This window comes from Salvia hispanica, chromosome 6, assembly GCF_029641045.1.
Source record: "Salvia hispanica isolate PSC_SH4W2 chromosome 6, Shi_PSC_v1, whole genome shotgun sequence".
NCBI classification, from domain to species: domain Eukaryota; kingdom Viridiplantae; phylum Streptophyta; class Magnoliopsida; order Lamiales; family Lamiaceae; genus Salvia; species Salvia hispanica.
The window spans coordinates 25,581,021-25,606,850 of record NC_142697.1 but is presented as its reverse complement, the minus strand read 5'-3'; the positions used below and the strand labels follow the sequence as shown (position 1 = coordinate 25,606,850).

Sequence of the window (25,830 nt, the reverse complement as noted above, 5' to 3'; positions counted from 1 at the left end):
TTCCTACTCCATGATTTAATGTTTAAATATTATATTTTGTGATTTGTTTCAAATTTATTATGCTTCAATATTGATTTGTATAGATTTTTTATTCTCATATAACTAAAATTGTTACTCATATTGTCCATTATTAATATTGATTCTAATTTTATTTAATTAATTTAAAATAAAAAATTAATATTTAAAAAATATATTAATCTATGCATAGCACAAACGTGATACTAGTTTTATTAAAAGCTCACATGGCACATCATTCCTCTTACTTACCAATTCCTACTTTGCATTTATAAAGTTTTAGTACTAGCAAATACTAATACTCATAAAACTAAAAGTAGGAGTATTTGATTCTCCTAATAACGTGACGCCCCAAACCCAATCGACGTTAGGAAAGTTATGTAGTGGGCCAGGCAATGACGATTTAGGAAACGATTTATCTGCGTGTAATTAAGATAATCCAACACTTGATTAAAATTTAGAGCCCATTAACTGAATCGGGCTTTCCTTGGACTGATTTGTAGTATCATTCTAGCCCAAAAGGCCCAGTTGAGCAATTTTGTTGCAAGAAGTAGTAGGAGTAATTATTATTACTGCAATGTAATAATACGAATGGGTGAAATGCATTTATGATTTTGAGCTATTTTTAAGAGACTCTTTACTTTTATGATTTTAAGAGATATATGAAGTAAGGGGAGTGTTATATTGCTAACTCAATGCTTAATTGCTAACTATAACTCAATAATAGCCATTAGATATTCAAATTAAATACCTAGATCATTAACCACAAAATGTCAATACGATCAACAAAAAACGTCAATAAGGCTATAGGATTAATTCCAATAAAAATCAATAAGGGTATTAATGTCAAGTTAGTTATAACTAACTTTTAAAAGAAATCCCAAAACTTTAAATTCATATAACATATATCAAATTAAAGATAATTTTATAAGGATTCCAACGATATACTACACGCATATGTTCCGACGTCAAAATTTGAAAAAAAAAATCTAGAATTTTCGTATTTTTTGTACACAGGCTAATGTCAATGCAGCTAAGATAATATGTCAATATAAAGCATATACAATGTCAATCCTAAATTTGTGTTGACATTCTCAAAGCATTGTGTTGATATTTTCGAAACACTATATTGACATTTTCATCCAAAACCCTAATTTGGCGTTTTTTTAAAAAAAATTCGATTTAATTAATAAAAACGAAAATTACACGTGGCAAATTGTAGACCACACGTTTTTTGAAATCATGTGGCCTTAAATTAGTTGTAATTAGCAATTAAATGATGAGTTAGCAATTGATCACTCCCCTATGAAGTAATTACTACTATATTTTATTAATCAAGATTATGACTTTCCCAATCGTAATGTATATACTCAAGATTACGACTTTCAAATGAGATATGAATTAAAACAAAATTTAGGCTAACAATAGAGATTATCAAAAGCTTGGAATAGGGTTAACGAACGAATTCATGTCGGTCTTTTAGTGACTCAATAAATTTATAAATGATTGCAACAATAGTTGGCACTGGTATATAAATTCAGATGTACATTTCAATGAACAAGGGTTCTCACTTCTCACAGTAAATTTTTTTATCAGAAATTGAAATTTTGGTATATATCAATTGAAACTAATTTGCCATAAACAAAATTATAAATTACCCTGAAATAACAAAAGAATAAAGGATTGTAAAACCGATATCGTACGTGATTGTGCAAGATTTATATCATGGATACATAAATTAGAAATGTGATTTTGTATGCTATTTGATTTTTCTTACCTAATCCTACATAGGTACTATAGTAGTATATACTAGTAGTATATTAATAAATTATAATCAGATTATATGTATAGATTTTTTTACCATCTAATTTATTCGATAACTAAATCAAATAATTACTCTTTGATTATGAAAATCATTTAAGTACTACTACTATCATTTAAGATTCCCAGAATTTACAACCTTACAAATCCATATAATGCTATTTTAAATATGTAAAATAATTAAGTATTATGACTCTGCATTAAGTGATATTTTAAAAAGAAAATTTGATTTCCATTAATTTTATATTTAATGATTGGTTCGAATATGGGAAAAAAAATAAGTGTATTAAGGCATATGATATTATATCTAAAATTCATTTCCCTAAAATAAATCATATGCAAACTTTTTACAAGAGAAAGAACCAATCAATACTTACCCCATTATTACAAAATTATCACTCCCAACAAAACTATATAACCTAGCTAACTCACCTTAGACAAAAATCAACAACAACGATGTCTTCTTCAATTGCTTCAATCATCTTCATATCCGTTATTTTACTCCTTTCCTCAACACCCCAAGCTGCCTCTCCACCACCCTTGATCAAGAAAGTATGCGCTAGCGGAAAATTGATAAGCGTCACAGCGTGCGAGAATGGTCTTCAAGCCGAACCAAGAGTGGCATCCGCGAAAAACTTATATGAACTCTCCATCGAAATTATAAAATTAGGAATCACAAAGTCGAACACTACGCTCGACCATATCAAAACTCTATTGAAGGAGACCAAAACAGATTCCAATGGGAAAAATGCACTTGGAAAATGTAAGTCGTCGTATGACTTGGTCATAATGTCATTCAAAAGTGCCCTAGGCGAAGTGGAAATAAAAGAGTATGAAACGGCCTCGTATGATCTAGCTCTTGGTGGGACTGACCATATTCGTGACTGCGAAGAAGTTGTGGCCTCAAAAGTAATTACAGACAAAACTATTATACTAGGTAACCAACATGTGAAAGTATTTGCGTTGTCCGCATATGCTGCCGTTAATTTGCTCCAAATCTCTCCTACACCTCAATAGTTGGTTTTTGGTAAGTGTTTGGTATATTCATCATGTTTGTGGTGAAGGTTGGTCAAGAAATAATAGTTGTGCTGACTTTTCGTTTGTATTATTGGGCTCTTAGCTCGCCATCGAGTCAAAGCTCAAGCACACATCATATTTATCAATAAAATAAAATAATAATTGTGCTATTGGAATATTTTTATTTTACACTCATTATTATAATTTTCTGAATCACAATCTTTCAGTGAAATATGAATCAAGCAGATTAATATTAACAATAGAGGTTATCAAAATCTTGAGATACCCAAAGTTCCCTTTTAGTAAATCATGACTTAGCAGACTCCATTTGCCGTAAGTATTCAGGTGACACATTTTTATTCTTAAATATTTAATTCTATTTGATTATATTTTTTAAAATGAAAAAAAAAATATTTTTCTATGTTTTATTTTCTTTTCATTTAATTCACAAAATAATAGCATTACATAAAAGCTCACTGGCGAATAAGAAATACTTCATTTAAAATAAGACAAAAGTAAAACTAGCTTAATTAGTCTCTACATCTTTTATTTAACTAATTTTATATTAAAACTTGTATAGTTCATAATCAAAATTATTTAATTGTCTGTGATCAATCTAAGTTAAAATTTTCAAGTAGATATATCCTTAAAGGTATTTTGTCAGATTTAATATCCCTTGCCCGATCAACGACAAACCGAACAATTTTGGCAGCATAAAGTATGTAAATTAGAAATACTAAGTTTCTTCATCTATTTATCATAATAACTCGATTCATCTACTCAGCACCCATAACAAACAGCTATACATATATGCTATGAATCATTCACATAAGTGTTCATAATCCAGCCACATGCATAGTCAATATCCACATACACATCATGTGATGTCACGTATCAGTTCGATGTCATAACATCATACACCATTTTCTTAGATTTTAACACCTTTATAATACTCCATCAAATATACGAACCAATTGTAATAGAAAAATCATACTAATAAATTCGTTTGAAATGAATTTTAGTGACGAGGCAGAAGACACCTAAAACTATATTGTATCAGAAAATATGCTAAAACAGAGGTCGCTTAGTCAGTCAAATGAGCATCGCAATCTGCTGACAGAACATGGTGCCTTTTCTATTTTCATCAATTCCTTTTTATAGTTTCCAGTTTCAAACACATTTCTATAGCAAAAATAATAGTACTAACATTTTCCCCTATATAAAAAGGTGATTTGGAATTTCATGAACTTCCAATTTGTGCATAGAATTAAAGAATCTCCAAAATACAAAACAAGTACTCCATGCTAATTCCATCCTTAAATTATGTACTTTAATCTTGAGTTAAGCAAAATAGAACTAAACTCATCAATGTGATGAAGAAGGGGAAAATTCCTTCAACTTCGAATCTAGCGGATAGAATATGCAGATTATAACGAAGATTTACCTTAATTGAGCAAGATCTCAACCTCGGAATAATCTCCAAGCTTCTACTTAATATTCTACTTCCATGAAGATTGGATGATCTATCAAGTGAAGAAATGGGACAACGGTGGTCGGAGCTAGATTTTGGCAGCGACTTGAAATTGCAAGAGAGATAAATATTTTGTGCTGTTGATGAGAGATGGAGCCAGCACCCCCCGTATTTCTCTTCATGAATCTATAAAATAGATTATGCATAAACATATGCTATCATTATCATATTCTCAGTCTATATATGTATTTTATAAAGTACATTTTGTTAATATCATAAACATAGACTAATACGAAATCCATATATAATCCTAGAAGGAAAGAATAAAGAACAATCATGATGGGACACATGAATTATATGATTAATAGTGTAGGAGAGTAGAGTGACAGTATTTGTCATTTCTTAAAAGGCTTCTTCCACTATGCCCCAAATGGAGGGTGCATAAACACAAAGCTTTGCCAACACTAAACTCGGGAATAAATTCTAACTACTTCATCATATCTTGTTGAACACTAATTAGTAGTACTAGTAATTACACAACTCAAAAATAAAAAACATTTAAAAAAAGAAAGAAAAAAAAAGTGACATGGCCGATGATAAATTCCACTTAACATCATCAACCAACAAAATGTTGGACATGAGACAACAACTCGTGAAGGCGCGTTTTGGCCAAATGCGACTTATCCAGAATCTGAAACGCATGCCCAACGCCTTTACTCACCACTTGCTCCACCCTCACCCCTTCCCTCGCCAACCCGCCGGAAAATTCCAGATTCCGATCCCTCAATATGTCCGCCTCCGCCACGCACACCATCACCGCCGCCCCCGCCCGCCGCAGCTCCGCCGCCGATCCCGCATTGCACCACGGGTGGTCGCGGCCAGCCCCCGCCGGCAGCGCCATCCGCCAGTACGCGTCCGACGCCGCCAGCGTCAGCGCCGACCGCGGCGGCTGCGCCGCGCACACCTCCGACCGCGTCCTCGCCTCGCCCCCGAAAAACGGCTGTATCATCACCAAGCCCTTGATCGCTCCGACTCCGATCGAATTCGCCACCCTCAGCCCCACATTGTAGGCGATGTTCGCGCCGGCGCTGTCGCCGGCGAGGAAGATTCGAGAGAAATCGCATTTCCCGGCCCACCACTCGCTCCCGCCGGAGAATTCCTGCTGCTTGGCCCAGATCGCCGCCTTGACGCCGTCGTCGTAGGCGGCGGGGAGGGGGTGCTCCGGCGCCAGCCTGTAGTTGACGGAGACGACGGCGCAGGAGGCTCTGGCGGCGAGGCTGGCGAGGAAGTCGTGGTAGCAGGCCCAGGATGCGGCGCCGACGCAGAATCCGCCGCCGTGGAAGTAGAGGAGCAAGGGCAGTTTGTTGGCGGCGGTTGGGGCGTAGATGCGTGCCCAGAGATTGGTGTACGTGTCGATGGTTGCGTCACGGCACGTGACCCCGAGGTCAGGGGCCAATGAGCACCCGACACTTGGCACGATATCGGGGCGCTCCACGTGGCCGTTGTTGTATACCTTGATGAGGCCCTCAATTTCCTCAACTACTTGGAGTTTGTGTTGGGAAGCTTTGCCTCTCATTTGGTGGCTGCTCAGATTTGGCTCCATTGTCATCGCAGCCATTGGAATATGTGTACAGTTGTGTATCTGTGGGTGTGTGTTTTGTGGAGTATATATGGAGATAGATGTGGAATTGAAGTGTTGTTTGTTTAGGGCAAAATCGGAGTTGAAATAGGTTGTATTTATAGGGAGGCAAGTCAATGGAAGAAGAGATAAGAATGGAAGTGGGACATATATGTGAGTCGTGATACAATTATTGGTCTTGTTATCTCATTGTAGTAGTATTACTTTCGGTAAATCTTATATTATCGCATGAAATTTCATTTTATAGTATTTCAAACTAAATTTAACATACTATCCTAGTGGCAGAGCCACATGGGAACAGGGGTACCACTTACCCCCAAAATTTGTGATTATAATGTATTTAGATATACCCATTAAGTATCATACTTGGTCCAGTGGTAAACATCTCTTCTTACACAGCAGAAGCCCGCATGACCTGTCACCGCCGTTCTTTATGCTCTTTTCTTATTCAAAATCTATATTTATCTTTAATAAATATTCTAATATGGATTTCAAAATAGGCCTTCTATGCACACATCTTTTTTCTTTTTTGTTTTATTAGTATATCTTATGCATTTTTATATTTTCATTCTTCTGTTTATTTAATATCCTAATGCATTCGGTAGCTACACAATTCACATATATATTTATTATTCTATTATTTCAATTTTTTTAATATCATTTATCAATTTAGCCTTTTGAAAATATTCTAACGTGTTTTAATTTCATATTGTTACGGTATAATATATAATTAGTTTTTATCTTTTTAATTCTCTTATCTTTGTGATGTTTTTAATAATAATAAAATCATAAATTTGACTGAGAAAAAATATTAAAGAAAATGAAAAGATCGGTTTCGTACCCCCGAACGAAAAATCCTGGATTCGCCATTGTACTACGCGTATTAATATAATGAGATTTGGCATTAGAACAAAATATGGAGTACATTTGAAGTATATGAAAAATGTGACGCATTTAAGTGTGGAAATGGCCAGCACACGTTCTTTCATCTAGTGAGAATGCGTTGGTTTTAATTAATTAAATTTTAGCAACGTGTTTTACAATTGCCCCTATGTTTAATGTTTTGATGCAACTATACTCAAACTTCAACTTCAACTTCGACTTCAACTTCAACTTCAGTACCAAACTGCAATTCAGTATAATTAATAATAAAGAAATAAAAAAATAGCTAAGAGCCAAAAAGCACCAGAAATTGCTTGCATCACAAATTTCTATCATAGTCAGCTGAATTAAATTATCTATATTAACATGATTGAATACAATTAAAAGTACAGAAATAAATAGAAAATGTATTATTTTATTCTACGATATTCAAGCCATAATCAACCTTTCACGAGACAAACAAAATAATAAGTACATTTTTAAATTTAAAATGAACCCAATTATTTAAGTGGGCAAGGAGAAGTGGGTAAGATGTGGTATGTATGATGGTGTACGTGCAATCATCAAATTCGTGACAATTAAGAATATAATTGGATGTATGTAGCAGTAGACATTATATAATACTACTATAAGGTGGGGGGCCAAAATGATTTATTGGTTGTGGCTTGACATATGTAGATAGGCCAACATTATTTGAGAAATAAGCAATGCATATAAAATAAAAAGATGCATCTCAAGTCAAAAAAGAGCCGACCTAACTTCTGGTTGTCTCCCACAAAAATAAATTTCATATCACCATTTTTTAAGTCAAAATTGCATCTTGGTATTTCATGGTCCATCGCCAATAACATACATTTCCACTTCCCAAAAGCCACCTCATGATCCATTGAAGTTTCAAGAAGATTCTAATCTCTAAGTTCGGTCATTAAATTTGGGAGACTTCTATTCGAATCTGCCAAAGAAGAAGTACTTTATGGAATAAACTTTGTTCTCGAATAAATATCTTCCATCGTTAAAATAAGATATACTAGTTGATAAATTTATATTTACGAATGGTAAAATATTTTACTGAATACTGAAAATGTTGCCTATATATATTATTTTGTTACATTTGAATTTTATTATATTTCGAACTTATTCTATAGTACTCCACTTACTAGCTACTTATGGAAATTCTCTAAAAATAAAATAACATATTCAATCTCGCTTAATTTAGTTTCACTTCAATTTTATTCTTATGCAAAAAAATGACTTTAAATAATACTCCATGAGACAATGAAAATATAATATTTTGAAATGTCATATTAATACAGTTATCACTGTTATACGATTACAAATATGGAATATGAAATTGAGAACAAAATCTTCCAAGTACACAAACAAATGGGCGAGTATATCTTTATTCTTCATTCTTTAGGAATTTTGACCATGATTGTTTCCATAGATGGATAGGATAAGATATACTACTACATCAAATGGACATGTGAATTCATCCTCTCCTCTCTTACATTATGAAAAGACAGGAATCTTCCGACCACCTTTACTCTCATTTTATTGGGTTCCCCATGTTTATCACTCCTACATACTATTAATTAATAGGAGTATTCTTTATTATCAGGTCATCTAATTAATTTATATGTTTAATTTAGCATGCACTAAGTCACTCCTGCACAAATTTTTTAGGTAAAAACTTTGCCTGCTATAACAGGAAAGAATTGCCCAATTCTATTCCACCAGATATATTGTATTTTAGAATTTAATCAAAACCACCATAAATTGGACATACTAAAAATTTAGAGCATCAACACTGTTAAAGTTAGGATAAAATCTAAAGCTTCATGCCTTGTTGAATTGGTGGAGCGATATCAGCAGCAGCCTTTCGTTTTTGCCTCTCCAAATTTGCATGCCATCCTACAAATTAAATTCATTTTTTCCCAATTCAAACACACATTAAATGTAAAATTAATCATTCAAATGAAAGGAAAAATATACGTACCGATAGATAAATCAAGTCCTCGATTTTCGAGTTCGCGATACTCTTGGCATAATGAACATGTTTCACAACACAAATGCACACAACAATCCGTGCAAGGCTGCTCTTCCAGAAAATATTGGCCCCTCAATTTTGATCGATAGAAACACGAGTATAAGCAGGAGCATCCACTCATGCAAAATATCATCGAGTATAATGCCCCACTCACTCCACACGCTGTTAATTTTAGCATATTAGTTACATTTTTATCAATTTGATCAAGAAAACTAGAATGATCAATTGTTTGGCTCACATGTTGACCCTCTGTCCACAATTTCTGCAATCCGGCCGAATGCCACGCACGGACAAAAACATGTTAGGCAACCTGTGCAGTGACGGAGACAGAACTTCAAATGCATTTCCAACAATTAAAGAGAAAATACATTGAGTACAAACAATTCTTTATTAAATTGACAAGTTAGAGATGTAATTCAAACAAAATCAAATTAAATTACTAATACTTCATGACGTTTATGCATGTAAGAAGAGCAAATATGGATTTTTCAGGCAATTTATATCAGAAAATATATATTGGACGTTACAAATGCTAAAGTTGTGGCAACAATCACAGAGGCCAGTCGACCACGGAACAGGAGCGTGAAGGTTCAAACTCGAAGCGGCACGAGGCTGATTTAAAGGAACACCGGTGGCTGGCGGTGGTGCCGGAGGAGCTGACGGCGGCCTCATCTTGACTTTTTAATTATTATTATTATTATTATGATGATGAGGTAGATAGCGTCGGAATATATTATAGGGAGGAAACCGTTCGTGATTTATGGCACTTGGCGGTTCTTTAATTAACCGCTTCTTTCTATAATTACTTTCATTTAAGAGTAAATTCAATCAAAAACTATGGCATATTAGCAACTTGGAAAATTAGCCTAAAATTTCATTAAAAATTTAGATTTCTTTGCAACTATTCAATTCTTTTTTTTATAATAGTAGCTGGAAACGTTAATAATAGTGAATAAATTTTAATTTTGTGAGTTTTCCAATTTAATTCTAAAATTGTGAACAATCCAAAATTTTGACCAATAAATGTGCCCCATATTTTACACATCAAATCCCTGGTTACTATTAGCACCTTTTCTGAGGTAACATCATTTTTTTAGACCCTATTTATTGAGATTTCATATCATATTATAAGTTATAGTCCCAAAACAAAAATTCATATTAAAATTTCAAGTAAGGTTGAGGGATATGGAAAATGGAGTACAAGCATGAAACGTTTTAGATATTTATTAAGTAGGAGTATAATAATAAATCAATCATCATCATCATCATCAATTAAGCAATAATATAAAAAAAGAAAACTATTTCCTGCAATCGCGGTATTCAAACTTGGCGCCTTGATGTTGCGGTATGAAAACTCCGGTCCCCACATTTGGCGCCGGAAAATAAGTCGGCGGCGGCGGTTTGACGGCTTTCCGGCACACCGACCAATCGTAGTAGCTTCTGCGGCTCAGCAGCAATCTAGTCTCATCAGTTATCAGACTGGAATCCTTGGATTTACGCGGCTTGAGTTCATCGGCGTTGACGTCGTCGATCAGCCGAACAATCTCCCGTTCCAGTTCTAGATAAAATGTGTCGTTTTCATAACCCTCGTACTTTGCTCTGCTGCTCTCGGCTTTCGCTTCCATTTCTTTTTTATTTTCCTTTGATTATTGAAATTGTTGAGGTTGGGAGAGATTGTGGGGCATGATTGATTATGGTGGGAAAATGTTTAAATAGAGACGAAGTAAAACTGCTGATTAAGAATGTGGATGGTTTGAATTGAATCCTATTTACAAGAGGTGGAACAGATGTGATGAATTTTGGAATATAGATACATTGAATTTGATGATATCAATTTTGTGGCTTCAAATTAGTACAAGAGTTGAACTATTTGATGTTTCTGCAACGTTCATGCTGCATTTAGTGCATTGAAGGATCTTGAGGTTTATATAGAATTTTTTTAATATTGACTTATTAGCATAACATAACTGTATAGTGCTGGATACTTCAAACATCTAGTATTTGAATTTGAATTTTATTTATGAATTATTCAGTGAATGTAAAGCTCGTTGGCGTGGGCTCGTAGGGCCCTAATACTTTCAAAGGGTATTTTAGTAATTGTAGATTAAATTTATAAATTTGTAATAATATATATGAGTATTATTTAATTAATTAAATTTGAGAGTTAGTAATTTGTTACATGCTAAAGTTTTAATACTATGAGTAGCTCATTTTTGAATTGTTACTCCATTACCCTTTGTTTTAATAATAACTCATCAAATTATAATAAAAATAGGAATTTTTAAGAATTTGTTAAATTTATAAAGGTTGAACTATTTTTTTTTTAATTTTGATTTAAAAAGAAATTTTGTTCGGGAAGAGATGACATTGTTATGGGCTTTCGACATGAAAGATATAACTGTTAATCTGTCATTTAAGTGGCAAAGATAAGGGCGCCCCATAACGGTCGTTAAACATATCAAGGAATTTATATTATTTGTGCGTGGTACAAATACTAGTATTACGAAACTTGTGTTATATTGTAGTTGTTTCATTTGCGTGGAGTGTACTACTCTAATTAACACATCTATGTCCCAAAACACAGTGTACTTTTCAAAATATACAAAAAATCAACCGTTGACCATATTATCAACATTAACTTAAAAACAATAGTGATGCGTGTACTCTACTCACATAATACACTATCTAACTTTTTGTTAAAACTTGTATCATATCAAAATATGTGCACAATTTTTCAAAATATGGAGTAGTATAATTTTCTACAAGAAAAAGAAAAGCTCGTTATTAATATGGATAAAGAAGGAATAAGAATTTTACAGCTTTATGAGCATCCCCATCCGTGCTTTTAGCTAAGAGCACGGAAGTGGGCCCGGACCCACTTTTACTCCTTGTCCTTAACTAAGAGCATAACACTCACATCCGTGCTCTTAGCTAAGGACAAGCTCAAAGGTCCCACCATTCCATTATTCAATTTAAATACTCTAATTATTAAAAACATTTCTATATTATAAAAATACATTCAAAAATAAAAATTACATAATTAAAATCCTAGAAAATAAAAAAAATACATAATTAAAATCCTACAAAGATGAGAATATGAGAAAAAAGATGAGAGAATGTAGATGATAAAAAAAAAGATGAGAGAATGTGATTTTTTTTGTGTTGAAGTGGAGGTATTTATAGATGAAAATGTGAATTTTGGTGAAAAAATTGAAAAATAAATTAAAAGTGGGTAGAAAACGAATATAATTTTTTGGAAAGTGGAAAAATATTTTTTTTTTATTTAAAAACATTTTTTTAAATAAATTTTGAATTTTAAAAAAATAAAAATAAAAAATCGAATTAGCCGTTGGCCAATCAGACGTTGCCACGTATGGGTGCTCAGCGGCACGGACGTGCTCTTAGCTAAGAGCATGTCCGTGCCGCTGGCACGGACGGACGAGCTGCAGCGGCGGACGGACGACGGGTGCTCAGCGGCACGGACGGACGGACGGTGCTAAGAGCACCGCTGCGGATGCTCTAAGATGAATTGTACTATACCAGGGATGTTTGGATTGCAATATTGTATTTCGTGATTAAATATGTAGTGTGTTTTGTTCATGAGATTCAATCTAAAATGGATAATCATGTAATAATTAGTCACAGCTAACCCTCCAACTAAAATAATAGCACAACTCGATTTTATTTAGGAAACCGACCACCACTTATATATGTATCAAATGGAATTGTAAAAAGAAAGGGAAAAAAAATATACTCCAAATAGAAATAAGATGTTGATATTATGCTGTCTTTAGGCTTTTGCTGGATAAAAATAATGAAATATGCTTATTTGGCTGAACATTGTTCCAACTTCTAAGTTCTAACCATGCCGAATTCATATTGCTAATTTTGAATCTTTTTTTGTCTGATTATTGAATTCTTATAGCCTCCACATTAAAAACAACAAACATTTCAGCTCTTCATTAGTAATCATCAAGAAGATAATTATATTAGTACTACTAGTTTACATCACAACTTTAGGTTGAACCATCTGTCCCATAATTTTTAAAATTAAAATATAAAATCATAAATTTTCATTTTTATATAATTGTCCTACATACAATGGTCAAAATCAAAATTAATATATTAATAAAATCAAATAATGTGATAACCAAATTGAACGACGTTCTTATAGTTTGAGTCTTACTGTGAGAAATTTTTAATTATTATATCACATTTCAGTTTCAAAATTCATAATATTGGTTGAGCATTCAGTGAATATGCCACGAAGAAGAGTCGAACAAGACCATTGATTGCGAAATCAGAAGGTATTAGATAATTCCATAATAATTACCAGTAGTACATTCGTAGAATAGTCAATTATGAAGTGTTGACTTGACTTTGACTGACTGAAGACTAGACTACATTTACTTGGTACGTACAATTGTTTCATATGTGAATATTATAGCAATAATAATATGTAGTCTAATTAATTGTTTTCAAATCTAAATTGAATACATTATTATTGAAGCCACTATTTTTGCATACTAGAGTACTAGTATAAATTAGGTGTGGCAAAATACGAGATTAAATTATCACTAGGAGAATCTGATTTCGTCAAAATACTCTCTCTAACTCATTTTCATATTGATTTGTTAAATCATTATGATTATCATTTCGTTTCAATTAATCAATACTCCTAATCTGTCTTTTCTGTGAAATATCTCTAGCACTTCAATTCGCGATGCGTCATCATCGGTAATTAATTTCTACTTAATGGCGAATCCACGGTTCCTTGTTTAAATTATACACGCCACTTTCAAAGTAATATAAGCATAGTCCAATAAATAATGATCATTAATAAGAAACAAGAAACAAAGTAACGCAAAAAGTGATACAGATGCATACAACACGTAAAATGTGGCAATGATCGATTAGGTCCAGAGTTTTATGAATCAAAAGATGAAAATTACTAATTCAGGATATTTGACACTGAAATTGCCCATTTAACACTCAAACATAATCCAATCTTCCAACATTTCATTTATTTTTATGTTTCCAACATTGTTGAGCTGAAACTTTTTTCTTAATTATCTTTATAGATTTATAAAAATATAATTAAAGTAAATAAACCAATTCCAAGCGTTAAATCGATGTTTTTTGTATTTTTTTTACAAAAAAAGATTAAAAATGTAACTGAATTAATAAAATACTCGGTACTAAGTAGGTATGGTTCGAGTACACAACCGTAAAATTCGGGGTAAACGATGATAATTGAGTTGTATGTCTAAAAAATCATATCTTTATTCCAATTGAAACCTCTTACTGTGTAATAATGGAGTAATACTTTTAGTAGATTTTATCTCATTTGTATATTTGAAATTATACAAAACCTCATACTATGCAACGTATGCCACCGGTTCAAGTACGTCGGTTTTGTTTCCAAAAACTTGAAACCATAAAGATCCAACAAAGCAAATGACAGCTCGAGTTTTGGTCTAAACTTGATAGTTTTCATCGACATTTATCAGTTTTTTAGCGTTATTCACTGTTTTTCACGTTTTTCTAGCTTTTTCGATTATTTCTTATCTTCGACAAAAATTGGTAACAATCGATTACGATTCCAAATTTAGAACTGATGATACGATTATGATTTTAACCAAGCATTCTTAGTGCAAGGAATTTTCAATTTTTTCATGACCCACATCACACGATGTAATATGGAAAAATCATCATTACTTCGAAGATACTATTATTTCTACTATTGTATATGGAATTTTCCAAGTGTGACTAATAGTTCAACGCGTTTTAGACCCAAAATAGACCCGGTAATGAAAATTCGGCACTAACATTCACTTTAAATCAAAAACATTAAATAAATTACTAAATTACAAATATTGGAATTTTCCTAGCAAATTGCATCCAACTAGATGGAGACGACTCCATTCAATATTGACTCAGCAAACCAACTTTTACACGCATTCACACTCATATATATATATGACAACACTTTTGCCTAAGTTAAACCAAAACACAGAGCAAATCACTCAAAAATCATTACCAAGATTCCTCAATGGATTTTCAGTTAGACGAGTTCGAATACGAGGATGATGTTTTCTATAGTGAACTAAGGAAACAAGTCATGCAACTCACAGCCGAAGACGAAGACGACAACATCGAAGAACATGTTTGCAGAAACAAGAGTTTGAACACGGTGGCAGCCCAGAAAGAAGGCCTTAACGACAGCCGTGGCTATTATGACTGGCACGAGATGGCTGCACCTGCGTTTATCATGAATTTGTGGAGAACCGGAAACGGGACTGGTGTTTTCATCCCACAAATTGTGCAGTCAAAGAAAAAGAACAGATCAAGTATGTATGATATAAACTTATGTTTTCTACAGTAGTACTTTATTACATTCATCATGTTCTGTAATAACCAAATTTGTTGTTTTGTATGGCTGCAGGGAGGAAGAGGAACGAAAGAGGACGAACATACAAGCGCGTGGAGCAAAACTGATGATCGGAAAATATTTGTTTGATTCTTTTATTTAAGGATATGTAAATAGAATCAAAGTCTCTCATGTGTTGGGAAATATATACCAAAATCTTCTCTAAATAAATGATTGTTTGAGATCATGCGTTTGTAACACTTATCAATGTATATATATTTAGACATATTATGACAATGATCATGAAGAAAAATCATTAAATTGCGTGGGAGAAATGATTCTTAGATACAGAAAAGGTTTTATAGTTAAGCCACTGATCAACAAGCCTCACTAGAAAAAGCTTTCTTACATGGCGAGTAGGCAAAGCAGCCATGACGAACATGAGAATACGAGAGATCATTCCTTAGGGCGTGCTAGCCACAGCGAGCTCAGGGCTCGGAGCCTTGATCTGTAATCGCTGATGGCTAGAAGGGCACGGGCAGCTTGGCGGGTTGTTAGTATTCGTTGCAGTTGTTGCAGTGTCTGCTGTCTCAGGAGATCGGCCTGTTCGTGTAAATTCGTTGCGCGTTTAGAATTTTTTTAGAACACGGAAAGTTTCTGTAATTGGAAAGGGAACTTACCTGATGAAGGAAATTCTCGAGTGTGGCAAGCTTGGTCATGGCAATGGCCATCTGCCCCATGTAGTCGGCCACGTTTACAGAGTTACGGGGGGCGAGGGCATTTGTGGAAAGTGTCTCGACGAGCGACTGTTGCAGAGCTTCCATCCCTTGAGACAAGGCATCCTCAGCCTGTTGGGAGGATTGCTGCAAGTTGCAAATCCCCACCAACTGTGGCTCTGTTAAAGGCTCGATTTGATTTCCGAGTATCTATAATTTCACAAACAAACGTTGGGAAACGAATGAGATTCCGTTGAAAAATATGCTAATAAGAGCATTAGATCACACCTTGAGAATCTCAGAGCAGCGGAATCCTCCCAACCACATGAAGCACCTCTCAGCCGGAGTCTTCCACATGCCGGAGAGTAAGTGGAAGACGTCTGCTTTTGCACCAACGCTCTTAAGACGGAATATCTCATCATAATGAGACATCACATCCTCAACAAGAAGCCGGAGTTCACAGTCAGCAACATGAGAATTTACAGCAGCTCTGAGATCGTTGACCAGCCGATGGTGTTCATCAAGCCATCTAGCATAATCTAGGTCGAATGCCAAAGCACCTACATTCATGCAATTTGATCAGATACAGTTTTCATATTTTGGCCAATCAATGTCTAAATGAAGAGCAATAACTTTTCAACTTACCATTTCCACCAAGAGAATGATCTGCACGATATCCGGATGCAGCAAACACACCCTGCATTATTTAGTATTTAGTGAAGCAACACATCTTATTTGGGATAAAGATCAACACAAATTAGTTCCCAAAAGACATCGTTCGAACTCTTATATTGCCTTACCTGTTGCCGCACTTTTTTCAGCTCCTGCTCTAGTTGCGTGAGCTTCAGCCGACTACTCTCAAGCTGTTGAACATAGGCCTTAACCAAAATCCAATACTAGATGTTAGGAGATTGTAATTAAGATCATCAGATGGTGTGGATAGAGAAAGAGAAAAGGCCAAATATCAGCTATTTGTTTGGAGAAGTCTTGAGGTAAAACAAGAAACATAGTTTCCATACTAGTTTTAGTGGTAAGACATCTTACAGGATAACTAGATACCATAACAATTAGACACCATGGAAGGGTTATGCATATAAAAATTCCCGGTTAAAGAATAATCATAAAATGTTCATACGATTTAATTTACTTTTTTTCTCATTCGGCTCTTCCTTGCTGCTTCACGATTCTGAGCTAGCCTACGCAGTGCCTGGACCAAAGGCAATGTAAACAAATTATTGTCACATAAAGAAACACTATACCTGACTATATAACGAGTCAGAAATAGCAAAACAACGACCTTTTGGTCTCCGATTTTTCCATTCGATTGGTCCAATGAGTCCATGCCCATCAATCTTTCATTGTGCACTCCAGGATACTGAATTGTACAACCAAATTAACTAGTCAGGCAGCTGGAATTAATGTCACTTCCAATAAAAATTTTCTCAAAATTAAAGCATAACTAACTATATCATTCAAAATCATAATATCAAATTAAAAATTTGGAAAATAGTAGTATATGGTTAATCCAGATCTTTACTGCAAAAGAATGACTTCAAGTTCCAACATAATACTAATGCTTCAGTAGAAAGTTGTGAATTACATGACTACTACAAGTCAGACATATTTTTGAAAGAAGACAAATTTGACACCCATCTGCAGTTTTTTACTTTGGCTTCAAATAATTGACCAAACATGTGAAAATTTCTAAAACTAAGTAAGGAAAGAATCAACTTTCCCACATATTATGGAAGCAAGAAACAGGTAGTGAGATGAAGAGGGAAAAGGGACCTGGTTTTTATCATCAGTGTCTGTAGAAGTGTCAGTCTGCTGGCTATGATCTGCCACCACCCCTGAATCACCCCAGTTTTCAAACTGACCATTTCCCATAGCACCACCACCACCACCGCCGCCGCAGACACCCATGATTGTTCCCTTGTGTGAGATGAACTGGCTTGAATCAACCCCTGTTGCTGATGAAACCATCTCTGCTGAACCCAAGCTCTGTAAAAACACAACACATTCAACACATCTTCTACACAGATAGAGAGAGAGAATTTGTGTATAGAGCTTTGAGTGTTGGAGATGTGGAAGAAGAGACATACGTTGTTGAGGCCACCAAACTGCAAGTTACTAGACACAACAGAAACATTGCTTGCCTTCAAATCATTGTACATTGAGGCTATTTGAAACAGAAGGTTTATGTTTATGTTAGTTAGAAACAAGTTGTCACACACACATACACACACAAACTCAAACATCAGCTCACTTCTGCTTAAGTTAATAGTATCATCATGATGAAACCCATTTCCAGCCGACTGCTCGAGCTCCCCAAGGTCCGAAAAGCGTCCCCCATTTCTACCACCTTCTTCACCCCTACAAACACAAAAAGTTTCACCAAACCACACATGCAGCCATATTGAACAAAGCACAGGGAAAAGAGTGCACAAAGCCATTTTAAATGAAGACATGCAAACACTAAAAAAAGCAAGCATCTTTGAGAACCTGAGGTAAAAGGGTGACTGAGAGTGGCAATAGACATCAGAGCTGGTGAGAGCAATAGCCTGTGATACAGAAGACTTGAAGCTATGCATTGTTTCTAAGAAGTTGCACAAGAATGAGGGAGTGGGAGAGAAGAAGCAGAAACGGCTACCGAAACAAAGAGGAAAAAGTTAAAGAAAGAAAATCTTGAGCATATCTTTGGCAGAACAAGGTTGGTTTTTTTTGAGTCAATGAGAAAAGATGGATACAAATACAATCTTTACCCTTTATTACACCCTGGCCCCTTCCCCTTCTTTCAGCTCCAGCCATGCCAACTTCACTGTAAATAGTATACCCATCATTTACCATTTCAAGCATTCGATTTCATATTTAATCTCTCTCTTTCATTAACAAAGTTATGTTATGGAGTAGTACACATTTAATATAGTTCGCCTTGCCCACATGCATTTCTTCTTCGATTTTTAAAATTTATAAGAATTTTTTAAAAAAAAACATGGAATTTGCCGTAAATACATGGGGAAGTGAGTTAAAAATGAAAGATAAGAGCATTGGGAAAAGTAGAAATAAAATTGAATTTTGTTAGGAGAAGAAATAAATGGAATTAATTGTGGAGGTTTTGCTTGGAAGTAAGACCCTGCAAGATGCAGCGACGTTTGCATGTGTTTGATAAATTGGAAGGGACCCAGCTCAGCCTCCTCCTCTCTGACACCGCAGCCCTTATATGTCACTGTTTATCATACGGCCGCGCCACCGCCGGAGCAGCCCTCCCCTGCTCTTTTTCTCTCATTTTTCATTTATTCACTCTTTTCTCTCATTTTTTATTTATTCACTTTTAAATATGCAAATATTTTCCTTATAATTTATCAATTTTATATTCCTCTCGTAAAAATGGATTTTTTTTGGAGATATAATGAATTTTAATGTAAAATTGATTAGTAAAAGAAAGAGAAGCAGAAAAAATTACTATTGAAATAATAGTACTAGTGTTATTGTATAGTTAGATTCACATTATTAAGTGTAATAATGTGCATTGGAAATATTTTTCAAAATAGGAGAAATTAATTTTGGTGAAAACAAAATGACAAAAGAAGACTATCATTTGAAGAAGAAAGTATTAATATGATATTATACTACTAGCCTTACTTATAAATATTATCTAATTTACCTAATACTACTTCTCTGTCCCAATAAAAACAACTCATTTTTATTTCTGATTTGTTTCAATCAAAATGGTTCATGACTAAAGTAAAAATAATTTTATATTTATTGTATTCTCTCCCCACTTTACATATAAAATAAAAATATACAGTATAAAATTTTATGCCCCAAAACAGATGTCATGTTCCTTAAGAGGAAATGTAAATTATTTATGTAAAAATGGTACTCCATATAAATTTAAGGGAGTGTGGTATGTTTATGGAAAACAATTGGAATTTGTTTTTAATTTTTTAAAAAATGTAGTCAATTTACATAGTGGTGTCTACAATCGAGCTTTGTCATACCGACTCGCTGAATTAGTAGCATGCAAAACGAAAAACACAAAAAAGTCGTAAACTAATGGAAACCAACAGAAAAAAAGGAAAAAAAACAAAAAAAAAGGTTATAAATACAAATAGTAGTACTCCATAAAACTCACGTAAATGCTTACGATTACTGAATTGAAGATCGGATTAGTAACCTCCAACATATTACTATTGCAAATTATAATGTGAACAAAAAGAGTAGCTATAGTCCCGTCGTGACATTTATTCAAAGAAAGTAATTTGCCAACCGAATTGGATTTTGCTCTATTATTTAATCATAGAATTTGTTATTAATGAGCATGTCATCACAGCTTACGACTCCAAGTGAATTTTAAATCCATTTTTGCGTCATGTGCATCAAATCAAATTTAATACTAATGTTCAATTAAAAGTCGCCACCCAACTGTCCCTAAGAATAAAAAATTAATATTTCATCATTCATTCGTGAAATCAAAGCCTAAAGGTATGCTCAATTAAAAAAATTCTCGGTTTATCTATAATACTCCCTCCGTCTCATGTTGTTTGCACTTTTACTTTTCGGCACATCACAAACTCCTTACATTATTTATAGTTTAAGTTAGAATTAATGCATTTAATTAATATGTTAGTTTAAGTTAAGAGGTCCTTTATTAAGTGACGTCTCATTACACTTAAAATTCTAATTTAATTATAAAAAAAAATCAATCTCAAATTTATGGCCTAAAATGAAAAATGCGAGTAGCATGGGACGGAGGGAGTAGTATACCATGAAATATGAATAGATAAGTATCTTTGGATAAACTAAACAATTTTTGAGATGAAATAACTTTGATCACGTGCAGCCTCGCCCCCACCGACAGATTATCTTGCAAGAGATATGAAAAGAGGGAGCACCATCAGTAGTAGTTGAGATTTTATTAACTAAGGGACAATAAAGTCCTGCTATAGTAACATTCAAAATTTCAATTTGTCCTATTCCATTATTGAGCTACAAGTAAAACCAACATACATAAATGTAATTACATAGATATGCTATACCAGCCCAATTGTGTTTGGGCGATATATAGATCAAATGAGATCCTATATGGAGTTAAATAAAAAAATTAAGCATATTGGGAATATTTATTATAATCCTGTTAGTATTTTTCATGTCAAGCCCTTCACAACATACTCCCTACTAATCCCGGTCACGAACACGAGAACGATCATCCTCGTGGACAGTACTATAGTATCAATCAACCACGAGGACAAAGCAAAAAAATAATAAAGGAAAAAACATGATTCACAGTGATGGATATGGAAAAGGGCAAACATGCTTATGTTAGGGCAGTACATGTTGAGTTTTATGGGCCTTAATGGGTTAATAGTACTGGCCCATTGTACTTTACGGCATAATATTTAATGGCGTTGTTAAGATATAAACTGAGATTGAAACAGTATAAAAATTAAGATAAAAATAATGTTATTAGATAAATGTACAAATTTAAATAGTATAATTCTATAGATGGGATACGATTGATAAGCAATACCGCAATAGGAACAATCTTACACATTTGGGATCTTGTTTTTTCTAGCAGATAGAAAAGGCTGTAACAAGTAATTTACCACTTGCACCAAAAATGGAGTAAATGGAAAAGCATATGTTGGTAAACTAATTGTACTTTTAAGATCAATTAATACACTGGAGTTTGAGTGATAAAAACAAATAAAAGGAAAGTTACTAATTTTGTTTTGGGCCCGTATATTGAAATCCAATAGTTTCTTTACCATCAGTTAGAGCCCATGAGGAATGCAACTAACCAAGGCCGAACATCTAAATCCGATTCCGATACGTCTTCCAGCTTGAATCCAATCCGAAGTGAAGAGGTAGAGTCTTTGCGCATGTTAAAGTAGGGGTGATTGATTCACAAGCAACAAAGTCTTTTCTTTCTTCGCCATCTCCTTCCTCCGGGGGCCCGACTTTGAGAGCGGCGTTGTTCACGACCGTTTCCGTTGAGTGCTCTTCAAACCTGAGATTTCAACCGAAAAAGCTCCTTAACAGGGTTCGATATCGCCTAAATGAAAAAGGAAGTCTTTCTCAACGTGGTGTATAGCACGAAAAACCTTTCGATACAAGATAAGGCCGTTCAAATGAAAGAACAAAATTCTTCCTTTTTTTCTTCTTTCTTCTAGTTCTTCCTATTTGACCCCAAACCGATCGATCTAGCCATGAGCAGGTTGAAGAGAGCTCTAACAGGCCTTGGAGGACCGAAGAAACAGGACTTTGGGATGCGGAGGTTTAAGGAGGGCCTCGCTCTCTTGACTTGATATGTTAAGAAGACTACAACCGAGATTTTCTTTTTTGAAAGTCCGTTAAAGCAAAGGGACCTTTGGGAACTGATCGTGACTTTGAAAAGAAAGAAGAGAAAGAACTGGGAGTTTGCGCCTACATAACGGATTGCTTGCTTACCAAGCCATCATGGCAAGCTCCTCTTGTTCGATTATTATTCTTGACTGCTGCTCATTCCTTTTAGAGTTCTGAACATTCGGAGATAGAATCCTAACCTAACCCGCTTCTCCTTCGGAGATCCGCGCGGCCAAACGAGCTTTCTTTCTTCAACACCAGACTGAAAGCGGTAACCCAGTCATTCAATCAGACATTGGAAATAGAAGGATTCCTCGACGATATTTTGGGTCTAATAATCAAACATTCTGATTAGTTGATAATATTAGTATTTAGGATTAGTTGGGAAGTTTGCTCTACCTCGGGCCATCGACATCATACGCTGCCGTGGGGCTTGCTGCCTTACCTTCATCCGTTACTGATGCCGTAAGACAAGGATCAGAATCTAGACAACCTCTTTGCTCGTTAGTTTATGCCAATATGCCCCTTGAACAGGGCAACATATTGGTTTAAAGGTTGGAGACGACCTGCTTTACAACTTTTAGTGCCATATCTTCCAAAACCAAGTGGAAGAAGAATCTTTCTAAATCACTTCGGGTCAGCGGGGCCTTCAAGCATCCGAAATACGTCGGGGTTGTAAATGGCATACCACCATATGGGCAAATGCCTCATGCTTGCCCGAAAAATCACCGAAGTTGTAAAAGATTGAGTTGGATCTGTGAGGTTGGTTATTTGGAGGAAGTCTCTACTTTGATAGTAGTCAAAATGGTTACTATCAATGGTCTATACAAAGTCGAAAAGATGTTATCATGATGCTAGATTACTTTAAATCAAATACTTTCCGAAGTCATAAATCATGACGATTCTTCCTTATTGAGGAATATTACAGTCTTTACAATCTCAAAGCATTTAAACCTGACAGTATTCACCATAAAGCATGGCTAGCTTTCCTAGACAAATGGAATAAGTTGATGATATAGTCCACCTTTCTTCGACCTAAATTATCAACAGGCTCTCCAAGCACATTAAAAATGCATCCCTACCAGGAAGCCTTTGAGCTTCGCCAGCCTCCGGCTCCGTCCCGAGCTTCCGTCGTCGGCCTTGGCAGCAACAATCTATTCACCCAGCCTCCGGCTTTTAATTTCCAGTATGAATACTGCGTCCAACATGAAATTTGTGACTGGTCGTAAAACACCGATTTTCCTGGTAATCCTACTCTCTGTCTTGCTACCTATGACTGCTTTGTCAACTCTGGCTAAAAGAAAAGCGGGAGACAAAAACACGAAGTTTTTCCATGCAAGCCGCTCCCCCCTGCCCTCCCTTTTTGAGTACGGGTCGGGGGGGTGAAGCTTACCAACATTTCATTTTTGATTAAAAAGGGAAAGGGGCAGGCGTCCCGGTGACAGAATATAGTTGAAGAGTTGAGGTCCGAAGTAGATTGTTCGTTCGATGTTTAGCTCTTTCACTTGAAAAAGCAGCTTTCAAGGTCTCGTCGCTTAGGTGAATCACTTGAGCCCTGATACATTTTCGGTCGATTTAGCAAACCAATGCCTTAAGCCACTCAGCCATACCTCCAAGTTGTTGATCGGAATGGAATTGGATGAATCGACTCCATCTCCCACTCCTGGTTCTATCAAACTAGACACGGAATACCTGAGCTGCTCCCGCGCACGCAGACCGGAAGATCTCACTTGTCCTGGACTGGAACAAGTACGAAAAGAGGGACCAGTCTCATCGTGGTGATTAGAGGACACCTCTGATCGTTCACCTCTAATGTGACAATTCTCTAGCAAATACAGCTCTTTTCATCATCTCTTCGCATGTACCCGCAGTAGCATTCAAGTAATGCCCTTTGATTTCACCTGTTTCAGCCTGTGATTTATAAATTGCTTCGGCACAAAATAAGAAGCGGTCTCTCCAACGCATAAATGGCTGGAATTATATTCTTTCATATAATATAAAAAGAAATGAAATTTAAATTAGGATTTGGCTACGACCTGTGAGTGGTATCAACTAACTATTGATTCTTCCTCCTACTCCTCTTAGAGAAACTAGAGTCCCACATACGAGAAAAGGTCACAAATAGAGTTGAACCAAGTTTCTTGGCAACTTGGACAACATATTAGGTTAGCGGGTATAAAACTTGGCGCGCTCTTGACTAAGCATCGAGTCGAACTTAGCCGGGAGTGCTTCTGCAGGAGTGCTAGCGAAAGATTTAAACAGTTTTTTATTAAAATAAAAACGCAACAAGGAATACCACTATATAAGATTTATATGCTTTTATTAATACTGAATATGGATGAGCGCAAGAATATAAATGAATATGTTTTTTTATCGAAACACTATACTTTTAGTGGATTGATACAACAAATCACATTCTTGGATGGAAAGTGTAAAAAATTCCACATCAAGCGATAAATAAACAATAAAAATCTAGAGGTCCAAAAGTCTTTAACATGGCAATATGTCCAGATAATACAGCATAATTTTTACTCGTTAACAAAAGTCTTTAGGGCATCTACAATGGGGCGGACGATGAGTTAATCATCACCCGCGGACGATTCGCCAGCGCTCGATATATCGTCCGCGAATGAAGCGCGGACGATGCTCACGCGTTTTGTGTTTTTTGTTTTTGATTTTTTTCCAAAATTTTTTCTTATTTAAACACTACAATTCTCTACCATTTCACACTCCAATTTTACATCTCTTCAATTTCTTTTCAGTCATTCTCTCTCAATCATCTCAAAAATAAATCCCGACGACTACGATTTGAGTACATCGGATGGTTGCGGTGGGCAATCGTGAAAGGTCCGGCGCGTTTCTGGTACAAGGAAGTCATCGCCGACGTCATGTATGCGTGCATCGTCATGTATGCGTGCATCATCATGCATAACATGTTAATCGAACAAGAAGTTGGACATGTCACCGATTGAGTGGATGATGAAGCCGGATCTAGCTCCAGCACGGCGACCTCGCCTGTCACTCGAGGATTACCGATGGGCTTTGGTGAGGTTCTACAGCGACAGGCCTCAATGCACAACCAACAAGACTATACTTAGCTCATGACCGACATGATTGAAAAGTTTGGAACCGCAACCGCCGTTGAGAATTTGTAGTTTTTTCACATTCGTAGTATAATGTTTTAATTTTAATGAAATGAAGTTTTTTTTTAAAATTTTTGAAGTATTTAAATATTCAAATAATAGATAATAAAATGCTTAGGGCGTCGCTTAGGGCGGGCTATAGTCCGCTCCACTGCAGATGGAATAGGAGGAGAATAAAATGTTGATGTAGCGGTGCATAAGACGTCACTTAGGGCGTCGCTTAGGACGTCCCACTATGGATGCTCTTGACATATGATGGTCTGCCATATTTCTGAAGTATTTAATTTTTACTGGTTAACAAAAGCCTTTAACGTATATGATGTTGGATGAATTAAAATTAAAATAAAATAATGATATACTTAAA

General features: G+C 35.2%; 4 protein-coding genes across 4 annotated transcripts; 1 reads left to right on the top strand and 3 right to left on the bottom strand.

Annotated features, from left to right (window-relative positions):
• Positions 1-4,701: 4,701 nt before the first annotated feature.
• On the bottom strand, positions 4,702-6,049 carry LOC125205412 (putative carboxylesterase 17). Its single transcript, XM_048104319.2, has one exon. It carries the CDS (start codon positions 5,940-5,942, stop codon positions 4,941-4,943), a length of 1,002 nt encoding a protein of 333 aa, XP_047960276.1. The 5' UTR covers positions 5,943-6,049; the 3' UTR covers positions 4,702-4,940.
• A 2,522-nt stretch (positions 6,050-8,571) lies between these two features.
• Positions 8,572-9,564, bottom strand: LOC125206440 (protein PLANT CADMIUM RESISTANCE 11-like). The gene is made up of 4 exons (XM_048105694.2): positions 9,420-9,564; positions 9,131-9,202; positions 8,842-9,054; positions 8,572-8,756 (listed from the first exon to the last, which is right to left on the bottom strand). Exons 1-4 carry the CDS (start codon positions 9,562-9,564, stop codon positions 8,674-8,676), a joined length of 513 nt encoding a protein of 170 aa, XP_047961651.1. The 3' UTR covers positions 8,572-8,673.
• A 5,321-nt stretch (positions 9,565-14,885) lies between these two features.
• Positions 14,886-15,509, top strand: LOC125205413 (uncharacterized). Its single transcript, XM_048104321.2, has 2 exons — positions 14,886-15,242; positions 15,338-15,509. Exons 1-2 carry the CDS (start codon positions 14,945-14,947, stop codon positions 15,388-15,390), a joined length of 351 nt encoding a protein of 116 aa, XP_047960278.2. The 5' UTR covers positions 14,886-14,944; the 3' UTR covers positions 15,391-15,509.
• A 56-nt stretch (positions 15,510-15,565) lies between these two features.
• On the bottom strand, positions 15,566-18,735 carry LOC125205411 (transcription factor HBP-1b(c38)-like). The gene is made up of 11 exons (XM_048104318.2): positions 18,481-18,735; positions 18,245-18,351; positions 18,081-18,157; positions 17,767-17,979; positions 17,276-17,353; positions 17,126-17,185; positions 16,779-16,856; positions 16,624-16,675; positions 16,267-16,538; positions 15,943-16,188; positions 15,566-15,865 (listed from the first exon to the last, which is right to left on the bottom strand). The coding sequence occupies exons 1-11, from the start codon at positions 18,567-18,569 to the stop codon at positions 15,719-15,721; spliced, it is 1,419 nt and encodes a 472-aa protein (XP_047960275.1). The 5' UTR covers positions 18,570-18,735; the 3' UTR covers positions 15,566-15,718.
• Positions 18,736-25,830: the final 7,095 nt, after the last annotated feature.

Bases quoted from the DNA above. Each gene is read 5' to 3' on its own strand.
- LOC125205413 (XM_048104321.2), top strand. From the start codon at position 14,945: ATGGATTTTCAGTTAGACGAGTTCGAATACGAGGATGATGTTTTCTAT. The intron at 15,243-15,337 runs GTATGTATGATA...GTATGGCTGCAG, and splicing joins AAAGAAAAAGAACAGATCAA to GGAGGAAGAGGAACGAAAGA.
- LOC125206440 (XM_048105694.2), bottom strand. From the start codon at position 9,564: ATGAGGCCGCCGTCAGCTCCTCCGGCACCACCGCCAGCCACCGGTGTT. The intron at 9,055-9,130 runs GTGAGCCAAACA...TAAAATTAACAG, and splicing joins TGTGGACAGAGGGTCAACAT to CGTGTGGAGTGAGTGGGGCA. The intron at 8,757-8,841 runs GTACGTATATTT...TTTAATTTGTAG, and splicing joins AGGACTTGATTTATCTATCG to GATGGCATGCAAATTTGGAG.
- LOC125205412 (XM_048104319.2), bottom strand. From the start codon at position 5,942: ATGGCTGCGATGACAATGGAGCCAAATCTGAGCAGCCACCAAATGAGA.
- LOC125205411 (XM_048104318.2), bottom strand. From the start codon at position 18,569: ATGCATAGCTTCAAGTCTTCTGTATCACAGGCTATTGCTCTCACCAGC. The intron at 17,980-18,080 runs GTATGTCTCTTC...GTGTTTTTACAG, and splicing joins AGTTTGGTGGCCTCAACAAC to AGCTTGGGTTCAGCAGAGAT. The intron at 16,857-17,125 runs GTAAATTAAATC...ATTTTGGTTAAG, and splicing joins AGAGCCGAATGAGAAAAAAA to GCCTATGTTCAACAGCTTGA.